Source organism: Epinephelus moara, chromosome 11 (genome assembly GCF_006386435.1).
Source record: "Epinephelus moara isolate mb chromosome 11, YSFRI_EMoa_1.0, whole genome shotgun sequence".
NCBI lineage: Eukaryota > Metazoa > Chordata > Actinopteri > Perciformes > Serranidae > Epinephelus > Epinephelus moara.
The window spans coordinates 17,603,049-17,620,983 of NC_065516.1; the positions used below are offsets into that span (position 1 = coordinate 17,603,049).

At 42.1% G+C, this 17,935-nt stretch overlaps 1 protein-coding gene across 3 annotated transcripts in view; it reads right to left on the reverse strand.

Moving 5' to 3' along the window:
* dlgap1b (discs, large (Drosophila) homolog-associated protein 1b) overlaps positions 1-17,935 on the reverse strand; it is a 117,205-nt gene that overhangs the window by 48,840 nt on the left and 50,430 nt on the right. For all 3 annotated transcript variants that reach the window (XM_050057293.1, XM_050057292.1, XM_050057294.1), the window contains exons 3-4: positions 7,637-8,777; positions 4,100-4,314 (exon numbers count right to left, since the gene is read on the reverse strand). In XM_050057293.1, the coding sequence (XP_049913250.1) occupies positions 4,100-4,314; positions 7,637-8,710 (1,289 nt within the window). In that variant the 5' untranslated portion in view covers positions 8,711-8,777. The remainder of the gene's footprint in view (positions 1-4,099; positions 4,315-7,636; positions 8,778-17,935) is intronic.

The following is a 17,935-nucleotide window of genomic DNA, read 5'->3' on the forward strand; positions in this document are numbered from 1 at the left end:
TTTTGTCATGAACAGCACATGTCTAAGTAGCGCTGATGAAATGAGTGTAACGGTTGTACGTAATGGCTGTATTTCGAGACATGATAAATGCACTGGAAATATTTAGCTAAATAAATAAATATATTCCTTGCAGTCGCGCCATCCTCTCCCCCTCCTGCGCTCACAGAGTGGACAATGAGACGTTAGAGGCAGTGCAGATTAAATACGTATTTAGAAAGAATTTCAAAGACTCCCGGCCTGAATTCAATAAAAATCTGACTCCACTTCTCCACCTCGCCGTCTGCGTCGCCACTTCCCAGTGTCTCCAAAATGTGCGCACGTATGACTCAGAGTTTGCTTACAGGTGCGCACATTCTCCCGCCAAGTTTATTTTTATAAATCACAACCTTTGCGTGGTAATTGGCGTACGCCACTTTCAAGCCCCGTTTTGTGCGTAAGCAAGCTTTATAAATGAGGCCCCTGGTCTGGTTGCCAAGCAGTTCATTTTTATAGAAGTTCTATGAAACCAGATTGTTGACTACTGTCTTAAGCTAATATTAGTTAGCTGTTTAGATCGCATATACAAATATAAATGTTTAAACTTTTGTCAATATGGTGATGCTACAGATTGTTAGCTCGGTTCATTTCATTTTACTAAGACCATGAGCACCAGCGAAGACTGTAATTCATTCAGATTCACCGGCATGATGAAAAAACAAGTGGCGACTATCTTCCTCCGAAGCTGTCATAAAGTCAGAATACCTGCCCATTCCTTGATTACCTGGTAAGTTATATATATTACTTTGGTCCATAAAGGTCCTCAGATCAAAATAATTAAAAGTGTCTTGATGAACAATAATCCAAGTTAAAGAATATTGTATTAACAGGATAAAGTGGTATTGGTGCCATTATCCTTGGGTGCCGTGAAACAAGTGTCATGACATAACAAATAACTGATGCTATTCGAAGCCTATTTTTTATACAATTAATATTCATACCAGTTCAAATAAACAATTTGATCATTTTTCCCATTTTTGCTGAGCAACGATTTTGTGTAAAAGGAATGAAAGGCCTGTCCCAAATATAGGCCTGTTGAGTTCATTCATTTAAGCAAATAATAGCCTGGGCTATTAATTGAAGTTATACAGTATGTCATAATAATAAATTAAGGGATATTTCTGGTTTATTACAACTTGTTATAATTTTTGTCACTTTATTTTACGGTGAAACCAAAGTGAGGACACCTGAAATCTGGATAATAATCCCTCGTTGCAAAAAAAAATAAAAAATGTGTGCACGCATTATTACTGCAAGTTAAACCAGGGGGTTTATCTCTAAAACAGGACTGATGCTTTAAAAAACCATCTGAGACTGCTGTCACATGGAATCAGGCAGACAGTAGATGGAGATTTCAGAAATAATTTTAGTGGACATAAGCAGGACGGTAAAATTGGGAAAGGCCACAAAGAATCCTGACAACGGTAACACTAAATATTGCCCTTCAAAGTTAAAATATTTCAACTTTTTGCTGTCCTCCATGACAGAATTTACAACCGGATGTTAAGTAGCTCCTTCACACAAAGCGACACAAAAACGGGCGATCTGGACAATTACTAGATATTACTAGAAAAATGACATAAAATAATATACATGGCATTATTTATTTGATATAATTCATTCCATTCTTTGTAAGCAATATGGCTTCACCACCAACATATCATCATGCATGTTTTGTTTTACCATCCTGCCATTCTATCAAATTGTTGGTTTGTTTTTCAATGTGCCGTCCACAAGGTGATGTCCATCTGCCATCTCCCTGATTCCATGTGAACCCACCATGACTGATTCTTGTCCCAGTGAACTTTTTTTTGGCAGTGGAATATAAGTAATAATAATAGAAGAAAAATCCAAGTTCTACGAAACTAAAATTTCCAATTAGTTTCTTATGGGTGACATTCTTCCTTTTCTTCTGAAACTTGAATAGTCTATTCTTTCAGAAAGAGACACAAAGTCAGTGAGCTCTTTGTGTTGTGGTGCAACTTAACACATGTGGACTGAATTCTGGTGAATATAGTCAGCTTGATGTGTTTAAAGACTTTGCCAAGTCTGAAATATTCTTGATAGACTGAATACTTTATGAGCTCACACTGTCAGAAACATGTGGCTGAGCAGAGAATGCCTTATGCAACAAGAAACAACTTCATGAAAATCTTTAAGTGATGAAGCTTGGCTTTTAACCTCAGCTCTTTCAAAAAGAAAAGGGAAAATGTCCTTCGCATGTTCCCACTCCCACTGCTTTTCTTGAGAACATGGCATTAATTTTTGAAGAGCCTTCAGTACATGAACGGGCATCATGTATTTTCAATTAAGGCTCAGTCTGTTCTATGTCTGTCACCGCAGAGATAGAGGCCAGCTATGAAGATAGAAGTGTGTATCTGACTTGTAAACACCAAACAGGTAATTAAGCTGCGGCCACTGAGAGTCAGGGACTCGCACATAAGCCAGACTGCTGCCAGGCAGACGCTGGAGTAACACTGGCTGCCTTCATCTCCTTCTGTTTGTCGACTTTCTCTTCTCCTTTCATTCTCCTTATCTCTCCCATCTGTTTCTCAGAAACTGCACAGTATGACTGTGGTGAACACTTGAACATAATGTTCAGAGGCATGTACTGTATACTCCCTCAAACTAGACACACAGGCAGGCAGTTACATCACGCATGAACACACATCAATACTAAGATGAGTCAGTTAAGTGATAAGGTAGATGACAGAAAATGAACAACACTTTTGCAAATCATTTTTTAAGAAAAATTGACAAGGCTGTGTTATATATTTGTAAATTCTATATTTCTGTATTTTGGTTTATTGGCTAGAGAAAAAAAAACAATTTGAAGGCCAGAGATATACTTGCTTTTAACTATGTGCTTGTATGTGCTTGATGGCTGTCACACATATGCTGTGTCTATTTGGAGCACTGGTTGTGCACGCCCTCAGAAATTAATGCTACACATAAGCAAGATGCAATATGCACATGAACAGTAGGGGCAGTGTAACATACACTGTCACTATTGTCACAACGTGTTTGATTTAGGGGCCTTTTAGGGTGCTTTCACACCTGCCCTGTTTGGTCGGTTCAATTGAACTTAGGTTCGTTTGAACAGGTGTGAACACAGCAATCACACTCAGGTGTGCACCAAAACAACCAGAACAAGACCTTCTTGAAGAGGTGGTCTCAGCCCGGTTACAAACGAACTCTGGTTTGTGGTGAGAACGTGTTCCGACCTCGACCCAAACCAGCTGCAGTCACATGACACATTGTTTGGGTTAAATATGAGCATGTTACAGTCCTGGAGGATTATTAATGTGCACCTCCTCCTGTACTGCCTTAATATGCACATTCAGCACATCCAATGCATCAAAACATTGTTTTCTAGTTGGAGCCGCGCCTCGTTTTCAAACTGTATGGTTTGACTAAAATGAACAATGACAGCAATATAGTCCACGATGACCAGCGCTAAAATCAACCTGTGTAGTTGTCCCTCCATTGTGACATTAGAAAGTGTCACATTTATCTTGCAAGTGTACTCTTACTTACTTCCTGGATTTTTCCCTCATGGAAATTCTCACCAATCAAGAGCAGCTTTCTAGCGCTAGGCATTTTATCTTGTCCCTCATGGAAATTCTCACCAATCAAGAGCAGCTTTCTAGCGCTAGGCATTTTATCTTGTCCGCTTGTAAATGCTGCCGTGAGAACACGAACCAACTCTTGGCAATTATGCAGCTTTGTAACAAAATTAGTCCCTGATTCAGACCAACGCAAACGAACTCGGTCTGGTAGCACCCTTACATACCATCTTACAGAGCGTTGGCATGTTTTTACATATTGCAAATCTTTTAGTTCTCTGAGTTCTCTGGTGTGCCCTCAAGTGGACTCCTCAAGTGTAGTACAAAGGAAAGAAACATTCAGATCGCAGTCGATTGTCGACAGGAATGCGTGGTTAAAATTAAGCGTCCAGCCGAAGACCTCATCTTAGGCTCTGGGGAACTATATTTCCCTTTCTGACATTTCTAATGAATAAAAACAAATATTACACAGCATAACGGGCCTAACACACACTTACTTGAGTGTGGTCATCTCTGTGAGGGACGGCTGTGTGGCCTTCAGGTAGCTGGCTCGCCGCGCCTGAACTTTGGGTGAAGGTTTCGGGCTGCAGTCCGAGTCGCCGCTGTCTTCCTCTGCCATGGCCTTGATGTAGCTGCCACTGCGCATCCGCCGGCACGGGATCTCATCATCTTTCCCCAGCGGAGAGAAACCGCTCCAGTCATCCTGAGGCACCTGTGAAGATGAGGTGAGATAAGGTAAAGAGGGAGCGAACACAGGTCGCCTTCCAGACATGCGAGCTCATACAGATGCATCTAGACATGAATAGAAAGAAGGCTGCAACATTTTCTACACTCCTGAAATGAATACCTGGATCACACAGTGCCTTGAAAGACTCAATAGTTACAGTATCAACTCAGGGTCCGGCTTGATCGTACCATAAGCTTGTGAATGCCAAAGGCCTTCCTTAGTGTGTCCTGTGATGCATGCGGCATATCAAGAGCAAGGTATTAATTGTTTTGACAAAACGTTGTGGTGCCCTGGCCTCTGCCTGCTCTCCTGACTTTTCACACACACTAATGAAGGTAAAAATAAAAGGAGGCAAAGCTATCTCCCATCTCTAATCTAAAAGAGAGAGGGAGTCAAAGACAGCAGACATGGAGAGAGAGGGAAAACAAAGGGGGTTTTGTTCGGCATAACCACTGCAGTCCCAATGTGAGTGGCTGTTAGGGCACCAGCTCTGAAGTGAAAGAAATGAGATACAGAGCGAGAATCATTCAACAGACTGGTGCGTAACTAGGAGACCAAGCTGACTTTGATGTCAGGGGCAACTACAGACTGTGCTAACACCTTGGGAAAGGCTGCGTCTGTGATGATGTCAAAAGAATTACTAAGACAAAGTAATGAAAAAAACGAAATGAAGTCACATTTTTTTAAATCCCATTTACCTCACAGTATAGTGCAGCTTATTTGAAATGTTCTGAGAGTGTTGCACAAATGCATAAAAAGGTACAGAATTCATTTGCACACATGAACATAATATTTGGATTACATGAAGCAAATAGCACTTCTTGTTTTAAGGATTCAAACAACGTCTGCAGACTAACTTGCTCTCCTTGAAAGCCCGTTTTTCCCTTCCGTCTCCCTTTCAAGACAAAAAAAAAAAAAAGGCGATGGCTCTTTTAGGCTGGGAGAAATGTTGCCGTACTGCGGTGACAACATCCTTCCTTGATCTGCTCGCTCAGTTTTCCCGGCTGTTAAAATGCAAAGCCACACAGAAGTTTCTCTCTGTCTTTTATGCTCACTTCTCACTCTCGCTTTCTGCCTTTTACTTTTCCCATTCACGCCCTCCTCTGTTGCCCTTACTTACTCTCTGTTGGTCCTTTTCCTACAGTGCACACACACACCGATGCCCTCCATTCTCCCTGCCTTGTCTCTCCATTTCTCGCTTCTGCCTTATATTTGAAGCTCACCCCGGTGTGAGGAAATGCATGCAATCTGAAACGCTTTTATCTTTTCCAAAACAGAAATAAAACAGAAGCAGGATTGGCTGGGCTGACGTTTCTGCATGTGTGTGTGTCCCTGTGTGTTTGTGTGTGTGACTTCTATCTCTCTCTCTGCTCACTTCTGGCTCTCTCCGATCTCACAGCAGCACCCTAAGAATACGATATACTCATGTTCACACACAACACTGCTATGACCACCACCAGTGCAGTCTGCACATGTGTAGTTTCAAGTGACAATTTGCCATTTATGCTCTGAAAACAGATTTAAAATGGTGTGTCTGGTCAGCTTTCCTATCTTTGTATAGAGCAAAAAATGGATGCTGGTTCAGGATGATGGTACCAACACCTTTTCACTCCCAACTTGTCAAATGCCAGTGCTTGATCAGTGGCCCTACGCATCAAAATATGACACACTAGGTACCCCTCCTGCATCAGATTTGGACACACAGGGACAGCATTTCAATTTACGCTCTTTACATGCATTAAGTCTTTTCAAAATACACCTCCATTCTAACAGGGAATGTACAGTTTTTGCCTCTTTTCTCTTTTCAATATAAACTTAGAAGGTAGGTAAAACGCTTTAGGTCTAGGCAACAAAAGCATGTGGTTAGGTTTAGAGAGAATCATGGTTTGGCTTAAAATAAGTAAATTTGTTACAATAGTAAGGTAATGTCATGTTACGTTTGTTACACATGTCACTAGCATAGTATGCTACATATACTAGCACACTATGTTGTTTTTAAAATAACTGGACTGAACATTGGTTTCACACATACAGCGGGTTCCCAGGTGAGAAGTCCAGAAACTATCTCCCACCCATACTACGGTAGTTGCCTGGAGCGTCAAAAAATGCCGCTGGCCTGGTGTGTCTCACACTGCTGCTAAAGGGTGCCTTGGTACATATATGTCTAACGCCGAGGGCCACTGACCAGTGTCAGTATTTGAAGAGTTGCTTGAGCCTGACTAGGGCTGGGGCGACGCGTCGACGTCAGACATTGTCAACAACGCCGGCTACGTAAATACGTTGACGCAAATTATTTGCGTCAACGCAAATAGCAGCAGTGTTGTGCTTTGGTGCTATGGCCTACTCAAGTGCTGGAATTTGTTATTTACGTGACAACGCCTGAACGCAACACAGGCTCTGCTCCATTGCCTGTGTACACAGTGCCGTGCTGCGGGTTCTGGCCGGGCTCGGTTATAACTGTCTCCCTTGAGTCAGAAAATGCAGCCACTCAGCTGTGTGTGTGTGTGTGTGTGTGTGTGTGTGCGCATTGGGGCCCAACTCCGCCGTGCCCGTTACAGAGAGCAGAGGAAAATTGTAAACGCGTGACCATGTAGAGACAGAAATGACATAAGATAAATAACATAAGGCTATTTAGTTTGTTCAATAAAAGGACAAGGTATAGACCTGTTCTATAGGAAAGGTAACCTAACATGACTTCTGTTGTAATCTGGCGCTATATAGACAATAATATCCCCTAATATAATGGTAGGGGAAACACTGATGTTTCAATAAATGTTAATGTTAATAAGAAATGTTTTGGTATTCGTATTGTTTAAACTGCCTTATTAATCAAATAATGGAAAGATAATCGATAATCGTTAGAAAAATAATCGTTTGGGACAGCCCTAAACCTGACCTGTTACACAGTGGATATAAAATCAGCTTACTGCATTATTTCTTTAGTAGAGTAAGGAAGACTAAGTACGCTATCTGACACAATGTGACTCTTGACATACTGTGCCATACAGAAGTAATAAACATCCACATGCTCACATGAATATTTCCATGCACATGGAAACAAACACAGAAGAGCAGATGACGTGATGATTTTGCTGAATGTTTCATGATGACACCAGGGATAAGGTCAACATGAGACCAGTAATTATTCGAGACACAGAGAATGAAAGGATGAGGTCACTGCTTCCCCAGTCACACACACCAACAAACACACATACATGCAGAAATACAGGAGCATGGGGGAGCAGCTGGCACTGCCGGATGCATGAAGCATGACATGCGAGAGTTGGGGCTGTTGTAACTGTCCTACCTGTAGGAAGTGGCAGGTGCGTCCCTGCTCGGCTTTCACTAGAGCTTTATCTAGGTTGACTGAGGCCTTCTGGTAGACCTCTCTTGCTCTGCTCACCGTCAGAGTAGATGACCACGAGCTCTTCTTCAGCTGCACTTGGCTATCCAGGGCGCTCACCAGCGGCATGGCTCCGCTGCTGCTCCCGGAGCAAGTCGAGCACTTCACATCGTTGTTGCTGCGTGATGTCTTGAGAGAGTGGGCGCTGATGGTGTTGTAAGACTCCATGAAGTACTGCGACTGAGATTTATCCGGGTGGCGCCCCATTGTCATGACCCCCGAAGGCAGGCCTCCACTGCTGCCCCCGTGGTGATGGTGGTAGAGGCACACCTCCCTGTCGAGCGTGTCATCTGAGCTCCAGTAGCCTGAGATGGCAGTGCGCATCTTAGGCTCCGACTTGGAACGGTCTTTGCTCTTACTGCGCTTACTGTGCTTCAGGGTGCCAGAGGAGGAGGGTGGGTCATCAGGACTGGATTTGCTGCCGTTCATCCTCCCGCTCCCTCCTCCACCAGCCCCTGAGGGCCCCTCCAGGGAGTGGGACTTGGTGAAAAGCTTCTGGACAGAGTGAACAAGGTGGCGGATTCGACCAGGACTGTCACTGCGTTGGTGTTCCACTGCAGTGCGCTTGTACTGCAGTGTGTGGTAGCCCTCACGCCGCACTGGTGCCTGCCGTTCAAACTGCTCTAAGAGATTAGAGGGGATGCGGTTGTTGTTGTTTCCACCACCTCCTCCACTTCCCTTACTGCTCCCTGGTGGCCCTGTATAAGGCACCACAGCGCCACACTCCTCCTTCAGCTCGTGGTGAGAGCTGTAATGTCTGCGAGGGAAGGTGCAGCTTGCCAGGTCAGGGTAGGTACTGCACTCAGACTGGAAGGAGTTGCGCTGGGTGAGGCAGGGGTGATCAGCAGAATGAGCCTCCCCAGGGTTGAGGAAGTAGGACCGACGGTCCGAGTGCCCCAGGGTCATGGAGTCGTAAGAGGGGTCGCAGGTCACCCCATGGTGGTGACTACGGCTGCTGGACAGGCCTTTCATCGTCATCGTGGCCGGGTCCACGTGCACATCCAACTGCTGCCGCGGGAAGTCTGCACAGGCCCCAAAACTAGCTCTAAAAAGAAACACACAGCCATGAGGAAGAGCAGACAAACAAACAAGAAGAGAGAGACAGAAAAGAGAATTATAAATATCTCATATTTGCATACACTCAAAGCACTGTGTCTTCATCTGCTTTAATTTGAAGAAGATGCTTTCTGGCACTCCTTCACAGACGAGAAAACTTGACGATATTGACAAGACTTGGACCTATTCTTTTATTTTTGTCCTTGAAAACTTCAAAAGGAGAGTCTCTAAATATAGCAGCCACTTGGCATGTGGTCCCTGACACCCAAATCTGTCCTCAAGCTTCCTCTTCCACGTCTCCGTTGTCTCTGGTAGATTTCAGTGAAACAGTGACAGGGAATCGAGGAAACAGAGAGAAACAAAGGAAGAAGAGGTATCATGAAGAGTTCAAATCTATTTCCAGCCAATGCGTGTGCTATATTTGTTCAAGGGTACTGTTAGAAATGATGCATCGTTTTATCTCAACAAAAAACTCTAATAAGAAATCGGTGGTGGGAATGCAGAGACGTAGTCCTCGTCTGAAGCAATGATGTAACACGTCGGACAGTACTCAAAAAGTGCATTTATGTTTCCTCCACAATACCTGCTCAGTGTGCATGCAAGCACATCCCCCACCCACAAACACAACAAATGATCACAGCCAGATCCCACACTTTTTCCTCTACCTCTAGTTCTCCTCTAAGGGCAAACTAATTGGCCAGTAAAACCCAGCTGACAGCTTCTGGGCCGGTCGAGGCAAGCGGCAACAAACGACCTTTCTCTTACATGGTGACATGAAAACAATGGCATCCATCAGGGCCCTTAAACTGCCTTCCTTACCCATCTGGGGCTGTGGCTGGCTCGCCGCTGAACCCACACTGTTTCCAATGGACTGGAGGTGAAGCTAACGAGACAATAATAAGAGCCCACGCACTCTGATGTAGCTCTGTGACAGCAGTGTGGCCGAGCCTGCGCGGGGAATTCATTACTGCGATTTATAATGCACTACCAAAGGCCACTGTGGTAAATAGAAAAAAATAAAAAAAAAAGGAGGAGAAGGAGGAGGAGGGGGAAGAGGAAACATAACAAGAGAAAATGAGGGAGACAGAGCAGCAGAATGAAATATCATGTCAGTTCTTTACATAACTAGAGGACACTGTGTAGGGCACATGCGGGATGTATTTATGGGCCAGAATACAGAGTGAGTCAGATCTATTATTTTCTGTGACGTGGCTATAAACTGTGCGCTGGATTAATTGAAATATTGGGGAAATTATTCATGCATCCTTGTCTGTATTAAACCAAGGGATCAAATCACCCTGGGAGAGAATTAAGCCAATATATTACACTTGTATTGTTAGAGGGAAAATGACTAAAGTGTAGCATGGTCACTCCCCAACCCCATCTGCAATATACTCACAAGAGTGAACTCGCACAAAGCGCACACTACATGCCACACAGACACGCACAGTGTCTGCTCCGTGCAGGGCACTTAAAAAGTGGGCTGTGTCCAACTAAAGGTATTCATTGCAGTTGACAGAGATCCCTTCTGTTGGCCGCTGAAGCACAGAATGTGACCTAAATAAAAGGCCCTCGCGGTGATCCACAGCAGCGTGTTTGTGGCACAGCTGTCTGCAGCCCTGCACTAAAGCTGAAAAGCTGAAGTTGGGTCATGCTGGCTCTCTGCCTGCTAGCCACACATACACACACGCACACACACATACACACACAGACATACAAATACATAGTGTATCTGACAGGCTGCTTATCCATGCTGCATTTTGATGCTGCTAGCTTGTAAAGTGCAGTTTATCAACAAGAGGAAGAGGATCTGCTGGTTCTGCCATGTCTGTCAGGTACGGCCTGCAGTGACATGAGGAAAGCTCATAGACAGCTGTGGTTATGTATTATGCTGTATGTCCATCGCAGCTGACTGACCCAGTTGTGTCTCTACCTGTCTGGTCAAAGCATCCTCACTATAGCACACCAACAACTAGACAGCTATATTACAATTTTTAAATAGTAATACATATTTCTCTCAAGATAGTGACGGGATCACTTTTGGGTTGTAAGTGGTCTTTCCATTCGTGTTTCAGTGTTTCAGTTGACTCTGACTGAACCTAGGGCTGGGCAGTGTATCAATATTATGTCGATATCATGATATGAGGCAACATATCATTGTCAATTTTGGATATCGTAATATCGTAAGCATTGTCTTTACCTAGTTTTAAAGGCTGCATAACATTAAAGTGACGTAATTTTCTGAACTAACCAGACTGTTCTAGCTGTTCTATTATTTGCGTTTACTGACTTAATGAGATTTTTGATAAATAATCATCAGTAATGTGGTTATGATGATTGAGTTAATATTTTGTGAAAGCACCAATAGTCAGCCCAACAATATCATTGAAATATCGAGGTATTTGGTCAAAACATTGTTTCAGAGTTAGGTCATATTACTTCAAGATTTAATCAGGTACTACATAAACTGCATGGCAGTTTTTGTAATTAGTACTGTCATCCAGTGGATTACAAAAAATGTAATCTACTCTGAATAATTACTTCAAAATCAAAACATACATATATTAAACCTTTTATTATAGAAAAAAAATAAAAATTAAAAAAGAAAAATTACATTTTTCAAATATTCAAATGTCAAATTAATTTAAATGCAAATTGGTTATCATGAAAAAAGTTCCTTATTATTTAAAACTGCAATATTTTAAAGACATTATCAAAAATGTATCCTTGTCAGTGTAACTGTAATCTAATTACACAGTTTTTCAAATGTAATCTGGGCTCATTATAGTGACTTCATTTTTAATCTTATAATGTAATCCCAATTACATGTAATCTGTTACTACCCAACCCTGGTTTTGAATTTCTCCATACTGCCCAACAAGATGCCTGCAAAAGGATCTTAAATATGCACTTGATGGCTACATGATATGATGCCAAGACTGAAGCTCAAGTCAAGACAAGTCAAAGGCAAAAAAATCAGCATCCTCTCCAGCTGATGATCCATGTAGAAGGCATGAAAATAAAGTAACATCATTAAACAACAACTAACCAACCTAACCTACATCTCTGCAAACTTATGTAGATAGTTTATGATGTACTCCTTGGGCTTGGTGATATTTAATTACTACTGTAGGTTGTAAGCTAGTTATGCTAACAAATGCAGTCTAGGTTAGAGCAGCCTTTTGGAAAGCCTAAAATAAAGACACAACCGTAAAACTGAAAATACATCATATTGTTCTTACAAGAGCCCCCTGTTCAACATGTAATGTAAGAGAAACCCAAAATAACCTACCCTAGCATCGGCCTCATCTTGCACCCAGGCTGCATGCGGTTGCCTGACTCATTTGAGACTCGGGATGAATGATGCCTAAACTGGCCTGATTCTGGCTGCTGACTCTGCCGTCACTGGGCTGTTTGTGGGAGAGATTTAGTCAAAAGTCAATTGTCACTATGGAGATCTATCTTGAGCCATTTCAGCAGTACAACAATTCCATGACCTATGGTGCTTAAAACCCCTGTTGCCACGGCACAAAGCCAACAAGAAAACAACTGAAAAAACATCAAGGAGACCCAAACAACTTGCTCCTTTTACTTTGTGTGAACAGGCTCCGAAAACCACTGAGACTTCATTACATTTAAAGTGATTGTGTGCCGAACAGCAAGGTGTGCAAACAAAATGCAGGAGTAGATAAAAACAAGGCAGCCTATGAATGTTAATGCCCATTAACACCTGCACTGCATCAGCACAGCGGGCTAAATTCTATTTAGATGCCATGCTTCTTTGGGCTCAGATGAGATAAATGGAAAATAGATTTTTCCTTCTCGATCATTGTACACGGGAGCCAATCTTGGACGCAGCCTCACAGTGGTCAAATCTGCGCTAAACTCTTTTTTTCACTACATCCTGTGGTTTGAGAATTACCAAAGCAAATAAACAAAGGTGCGATGAAAATGCAAAGTAACATTGACTTACTGCATACCATCTTTGTAGGAAGAGGTGAAATCAATACGCCTTAGTGGGAGAAGACTGCTGCAGCTTCTCTTGCTGGCAAAATAAAAGGCTGCTGTACAGATTGCAGTTAGTCTATATTCCTCTATCGAGATCAAACGCTGGTTGCAAGTCAGCGCTCAGGGCTTACAGGGCGTCTTTGAGGCCTTCAGAGGCCACAAGGTTTTAAAAGGGTTCTTCTTCTCGCTCAAACCTGGCAACGACTTCTCCAAAGGTTACCAATGCGCTCTCTCTACAGGGCATCAAATCACCTCAGTAGACGTGGCTCATCTTCTGTGTGTGCGTTTTTCTGTATGATTGTGTGGACGGACCAGAGAGGAGAGTGCAGCACTTTACCTCCATTTTTCAGGTCAAGTGAAGTTTTGCCTTTGATCCTGCAAACGTTTGCAGTCTGAGGCTACTGCATGATATTACTGCACTGACGGGATATAAGGGCGAAGACATTGTACACACACAATGCTTTTATGTGTGAGACGGACAGAGGATAGCAGGAGGCATATTGTGATTGTTTACTGCATTCCACCTGTACCTAAATAAGGGAGGTGGGTGGGTGGGAGCAATGTACTCCTGCATCCTCAATTATCATTCAGCATTTAATATTTCACTGTGAGAATACAAAAATGCTAATTTCCTGATTGATGCGGCCTACTTTCCACGTTCCAAACATGCTGGGTGGAAAACGTTTTACTGCACACTGTGTTCTTTTAATATTTTTTCACGAGTTATGAGCATGCAAAAAATGTTTTTATAAAGCTTTTACCCTCTTTCTGGGTCAATATTTGTGTGCACATGAACTGGAATGTCCATTTACTCCAGGTGGTATCTAGTCATGCAGACAGGTTTAGTTTAATTTTCTCAGGTTTAAAGTTATCTGCCTCTGAGGCTTTTGCTGCCGCTTAAATACAGGAGGAGAATTTTGTTTGTGGTGCTCAAAGCATTTAAAGATGACATTTACCTGGAACAGTCCACAGAGCTTGCTGAGTTCAGTTTTTTTATGATTATTATTTTTTTTATTCAAATTTTCTCAAGAAGCAAGTGTACAAACCACAACACTACAAGACTGGTCTATAAAGGGACTTGCAATTGACCCTTTGCTAAGCCCCGCCCCTTTGTGATGGTCCAACAAGCTGTCGGAGCTAGCGTGTAACTAACTGCACTCCCTGATGAAATGTTATATTTTTGGAAAAATGAAACAGTGATTCCAGAGAGAGGCAGACAGAGGGGTCTACAGTCTGTGTTTGAAGGATATATCCAGGATGTCAAACTGACTCAGCAGCAACAACAGGTTAAAAAGACAAAGATAGTTAGAAGCTAAAGCCGAACTATAGGCTACAGATCACAGTGTAAAAGTGAACCACCACATCACTGCTGATCGCCACAGAAGACAATGAATATAAAGGGAGACTTTGCTGATACTGAACCAGCTGTGTGGCATCACAGTGTGTGCAGATGAACAGGAAATCTGAAACGACTGCATCAGAGTCAAAGGAGCACAGCTGTGGTGTTGTCGGACCCTGGTCTGAGCCGGCCTGATCCTATGTTATGATTGGTCAGTCTGTGTCTGGGGGCGGGACTTAGCGAAAAGTCAAGTATATAAGAGACACTTTTTTCTTTTCTTTTCTTTTCTGCCGTTTTTTTCTGGTTTTGGTTTGTTTATCTCTTTTTTCCCTTTATAATTTTTTTATGTTAGTTACACTAAAAAGGAAAAGGAAAGCTTCTTATCCATTGTCCCCACTTAAGACATCTGTCCACAGTTTTTATCCATTAAAGTCCAGGTTATATTTAAGGGTTAATTTCATTTCTGGGCGTTCTGGGCATTTCTGCAGAAAGAGATTAGGCCTTCTATTAATATCATGCCATCTTTTTCCAGAGTCACAACCCTAAGGGAACAGAAATTTCCATATAGAAATAGAAGGAGGGTCGTCCCCAGCCCACTTCCTGATTTGAGTTTTTAAAAAGGAACCAATAAAACAAAACTAAATTCCATTTATGTCCACTTTTATAAGTTAGTTCATGGCAAAAGCCTCAGCGGTAGACATCTTAAAATCTTGTCTGCATGATGATATGCCACCAACATGTTTATTACTTTGAATAATTTGGGTGAACTGACCCTTTGAAAATCAAGAGCAAAAACATAATTGAGCAGCATGGTCTAGAATAAACAAGATAATCAGCATTACGCTTTCCCGAGCGGAAGAAGTCAATATAGTGGAAAATAAAAATGTTCCCTGTTACATAAAAAAAGTAGTAAATGCCCTGCCTTGCTACAGACAGACAGAAATACACATAGGAGGTATATTCAGTTATTCTGTAACAGACACACTCACAGCAACTTTGACAAAACTCACTCGTATTTATAAATATCTAATAACATGAACATGTGACGGTTTCATATCTTAAGATGACAAACACACACACACATACAGGAGAGCTGCAGCCGACAGAGAAGCAGTAACAGTGACAGAGAGGATGTTTCTCATTGTGAATGTGTGAACAGTACCCTTTAAAAAATAAAATCCCCCAGAGAATGACGCCATTGAACATTTTAAAGACAGCCAGGGGCCAGAAAGCTGTTGAGGGAACTGGTAATTTTTTTGTGTTTCCGGATTATGTAGAAGTGGCTTTTAGGGATGTCAGGAGAGGCAGAGAACCACTAACTTTAATGTCTTACAGTTAAAATGACTCTTAAATGATAGATGACGGTCTCCCTTGACTGTCCTGTCTGCCGGCTGCGAGGCAACATTTTGAAGAAAAACTGCAAATTACCGCTTTTAGTTTATATGATGTGCTTCATAAAATATATGAATGTCTACAAAAGTAGTATCAGACATGATAAAAGTCATATAAAAATTGAAAAGTGATGGGAATAAAATGCTCTCAGCGCACCATCTCATTTCATGGAGGGGCACATTCACTCTCCAGCACTGACAGGTCTATACAAAGGTGTTTGACACCAAGGAAGATAAGAAGCCACTCATTGTATCTTTACTGCGTCAATAAATGACAGCTTATGCAACATTTTTCCAGTGGTGCAATATGTAAGGGATAATGCCAGACGAGGTGTCCATTATCACTTCCTTACAGACGACATGGAGGCGTGAACCATCTGACATGCAGTATAAATACATTTACTCAAGTGCCGCACTTAAGCACAATTTTGAGGTATACTTGCACTTGAGTATTTCCATTTTATCCTACTTTATTCTTCTCCTCCACTACATTTCAGAGGCGAATATTGTACTTGTTACTGCACTACATTAGTTTTTAGTTACTTTGTTTGATTACATTTTGTATCAATAATCGAAATTTGCAAATACTGTCATAATTATTACTAAGCCACACCATTACACCACCAGCCTGAACCATTGATACAAGGCAGGATGGATCCATGCTTTCATGTTGTTTACACCAAATTCTGACCCTACCATCTGAATGCTGCAGCAGAAATCCAGACTCATCAGACCAGGCAACCTTTTTCCAATCTTCTATTGTCCAATTTTGGTGAGCCTGTGTGAACTGTAGCCTCAGTTTCCTGTTGTTAGCAGACAGGAGTGGCACCTGGTGTGGTCTTCTGCTGCTGTAGCCCATCTGCTTCAAGGTTGGACGTGTTGTTGGTTCAGAGATGGTCTTCTGCCTTGATTGTGACGAATGGTTATTTGAGGTACTCTTGCCTTTCTATCATCTTGAACCAGTCTGGTCATTCTCCTCTGACCTCTGGCATCAACAAGGCATTTTCAACTGCTGCTCACTGGATATTTTCTCTTTTTCGGACCTAGTCTGTAAACCCTAGAGATGGTTGTGTGTTTCTGAAATGCTCAGACCAGTCGTCTGGCACCAACAACCATGCCATGTTCAAAGTCACTTAAATCACCTCTCTTCCTCATTCTGATGCTCGGTCTGAACTTCAGCAGGTCGTCTTGACCACATCTACATGCCTAAATGCATTGAGTTGCTGTCACATGATTGGCTGATTAGCTATTTACGTTAATAAGCAGTTGAAAAGGTGTACCTAATAAAGTGGACAGCAAGTGTATAAATATATATATACATATTTTAAGTATTTTTTTGTGCTAATACTAATAATTTCTTTAGTGTATAATCACCTATAAATAAGAATTGACGCGTTTTTGTTACTTTAGGATGAGCTGTTTATATCTACATACAGAGCGGGTCCTCGTTTACAGAGATCTCCATGTTCACCGCCACATTTCTACAGTAGCCCAGAACAGACAAACCAAACACTGGCTCCTGGAAAAAACCTCCTGAACTGAAGGAATTCTAACCAGGAGAAGTTTCAGCTGGTTGCAGTTCGTAATCCTCGCCGCTACATGCCACCAAATCCCCCTGAATCTCACACATTTAATCTTTAAGTAAGATGTTGAATACACTGAATACACAGGACTTCTAGTATTTCTACACTGTGGTACCAGTGCTGTTACTCAAGTACAGATCAGATTACTCTAATCAAAACATGCTGAATAACCTGACAAATAAATACATATTTACAGCACATTCTCTTTAACCAAACACATCATTAGACCTCTTCGTAGATGCAGTTTCACCCGACGCCTAATAGGCATGTTTCTGCTCACTGTATGGGCTGCATTATGAAAACACATGCCTCCATGGATGGATTGATGTTCCCGGTTTCCACGAGACAGCTCCTTTGTCACAACCAAACTAATTAGGCTGACTGTCAGGGCTCTCTCTGACAAATGGAGTGACTGTGCTGAGTTATAGCTCAGTACCCGCCAAGCACATTCTGGAGACAAATTCTTCAAGTGATGAGGTCTATTTGATCAAGGTAAACAAATTAACAGAGGCATTAAGTCCAGAGAAGGACGGGTATTGTTTGTCTCAGGCAGGGTTGTCACTGAGGCTCGCGCTACTTGTTTGCAAAACTTCAACAACAAAGGAATGAACGGTGAAAACGCAGCAATGGAGGCAAACAACACGGGATTTGAAGGTAATCCTGTGTCAGGAGATTTGAAAGTGCATTTCTATGTAAAGCTCAGCAAAATGATTTCAATAATACAACTATTTTAAGTGTCATATCAGGTATGTCATATCTTTCTTTTTTCCATGAAAGATCAAAAACATTTAATTCACTGGAAATACCTCCCAAGGGACATCTCATA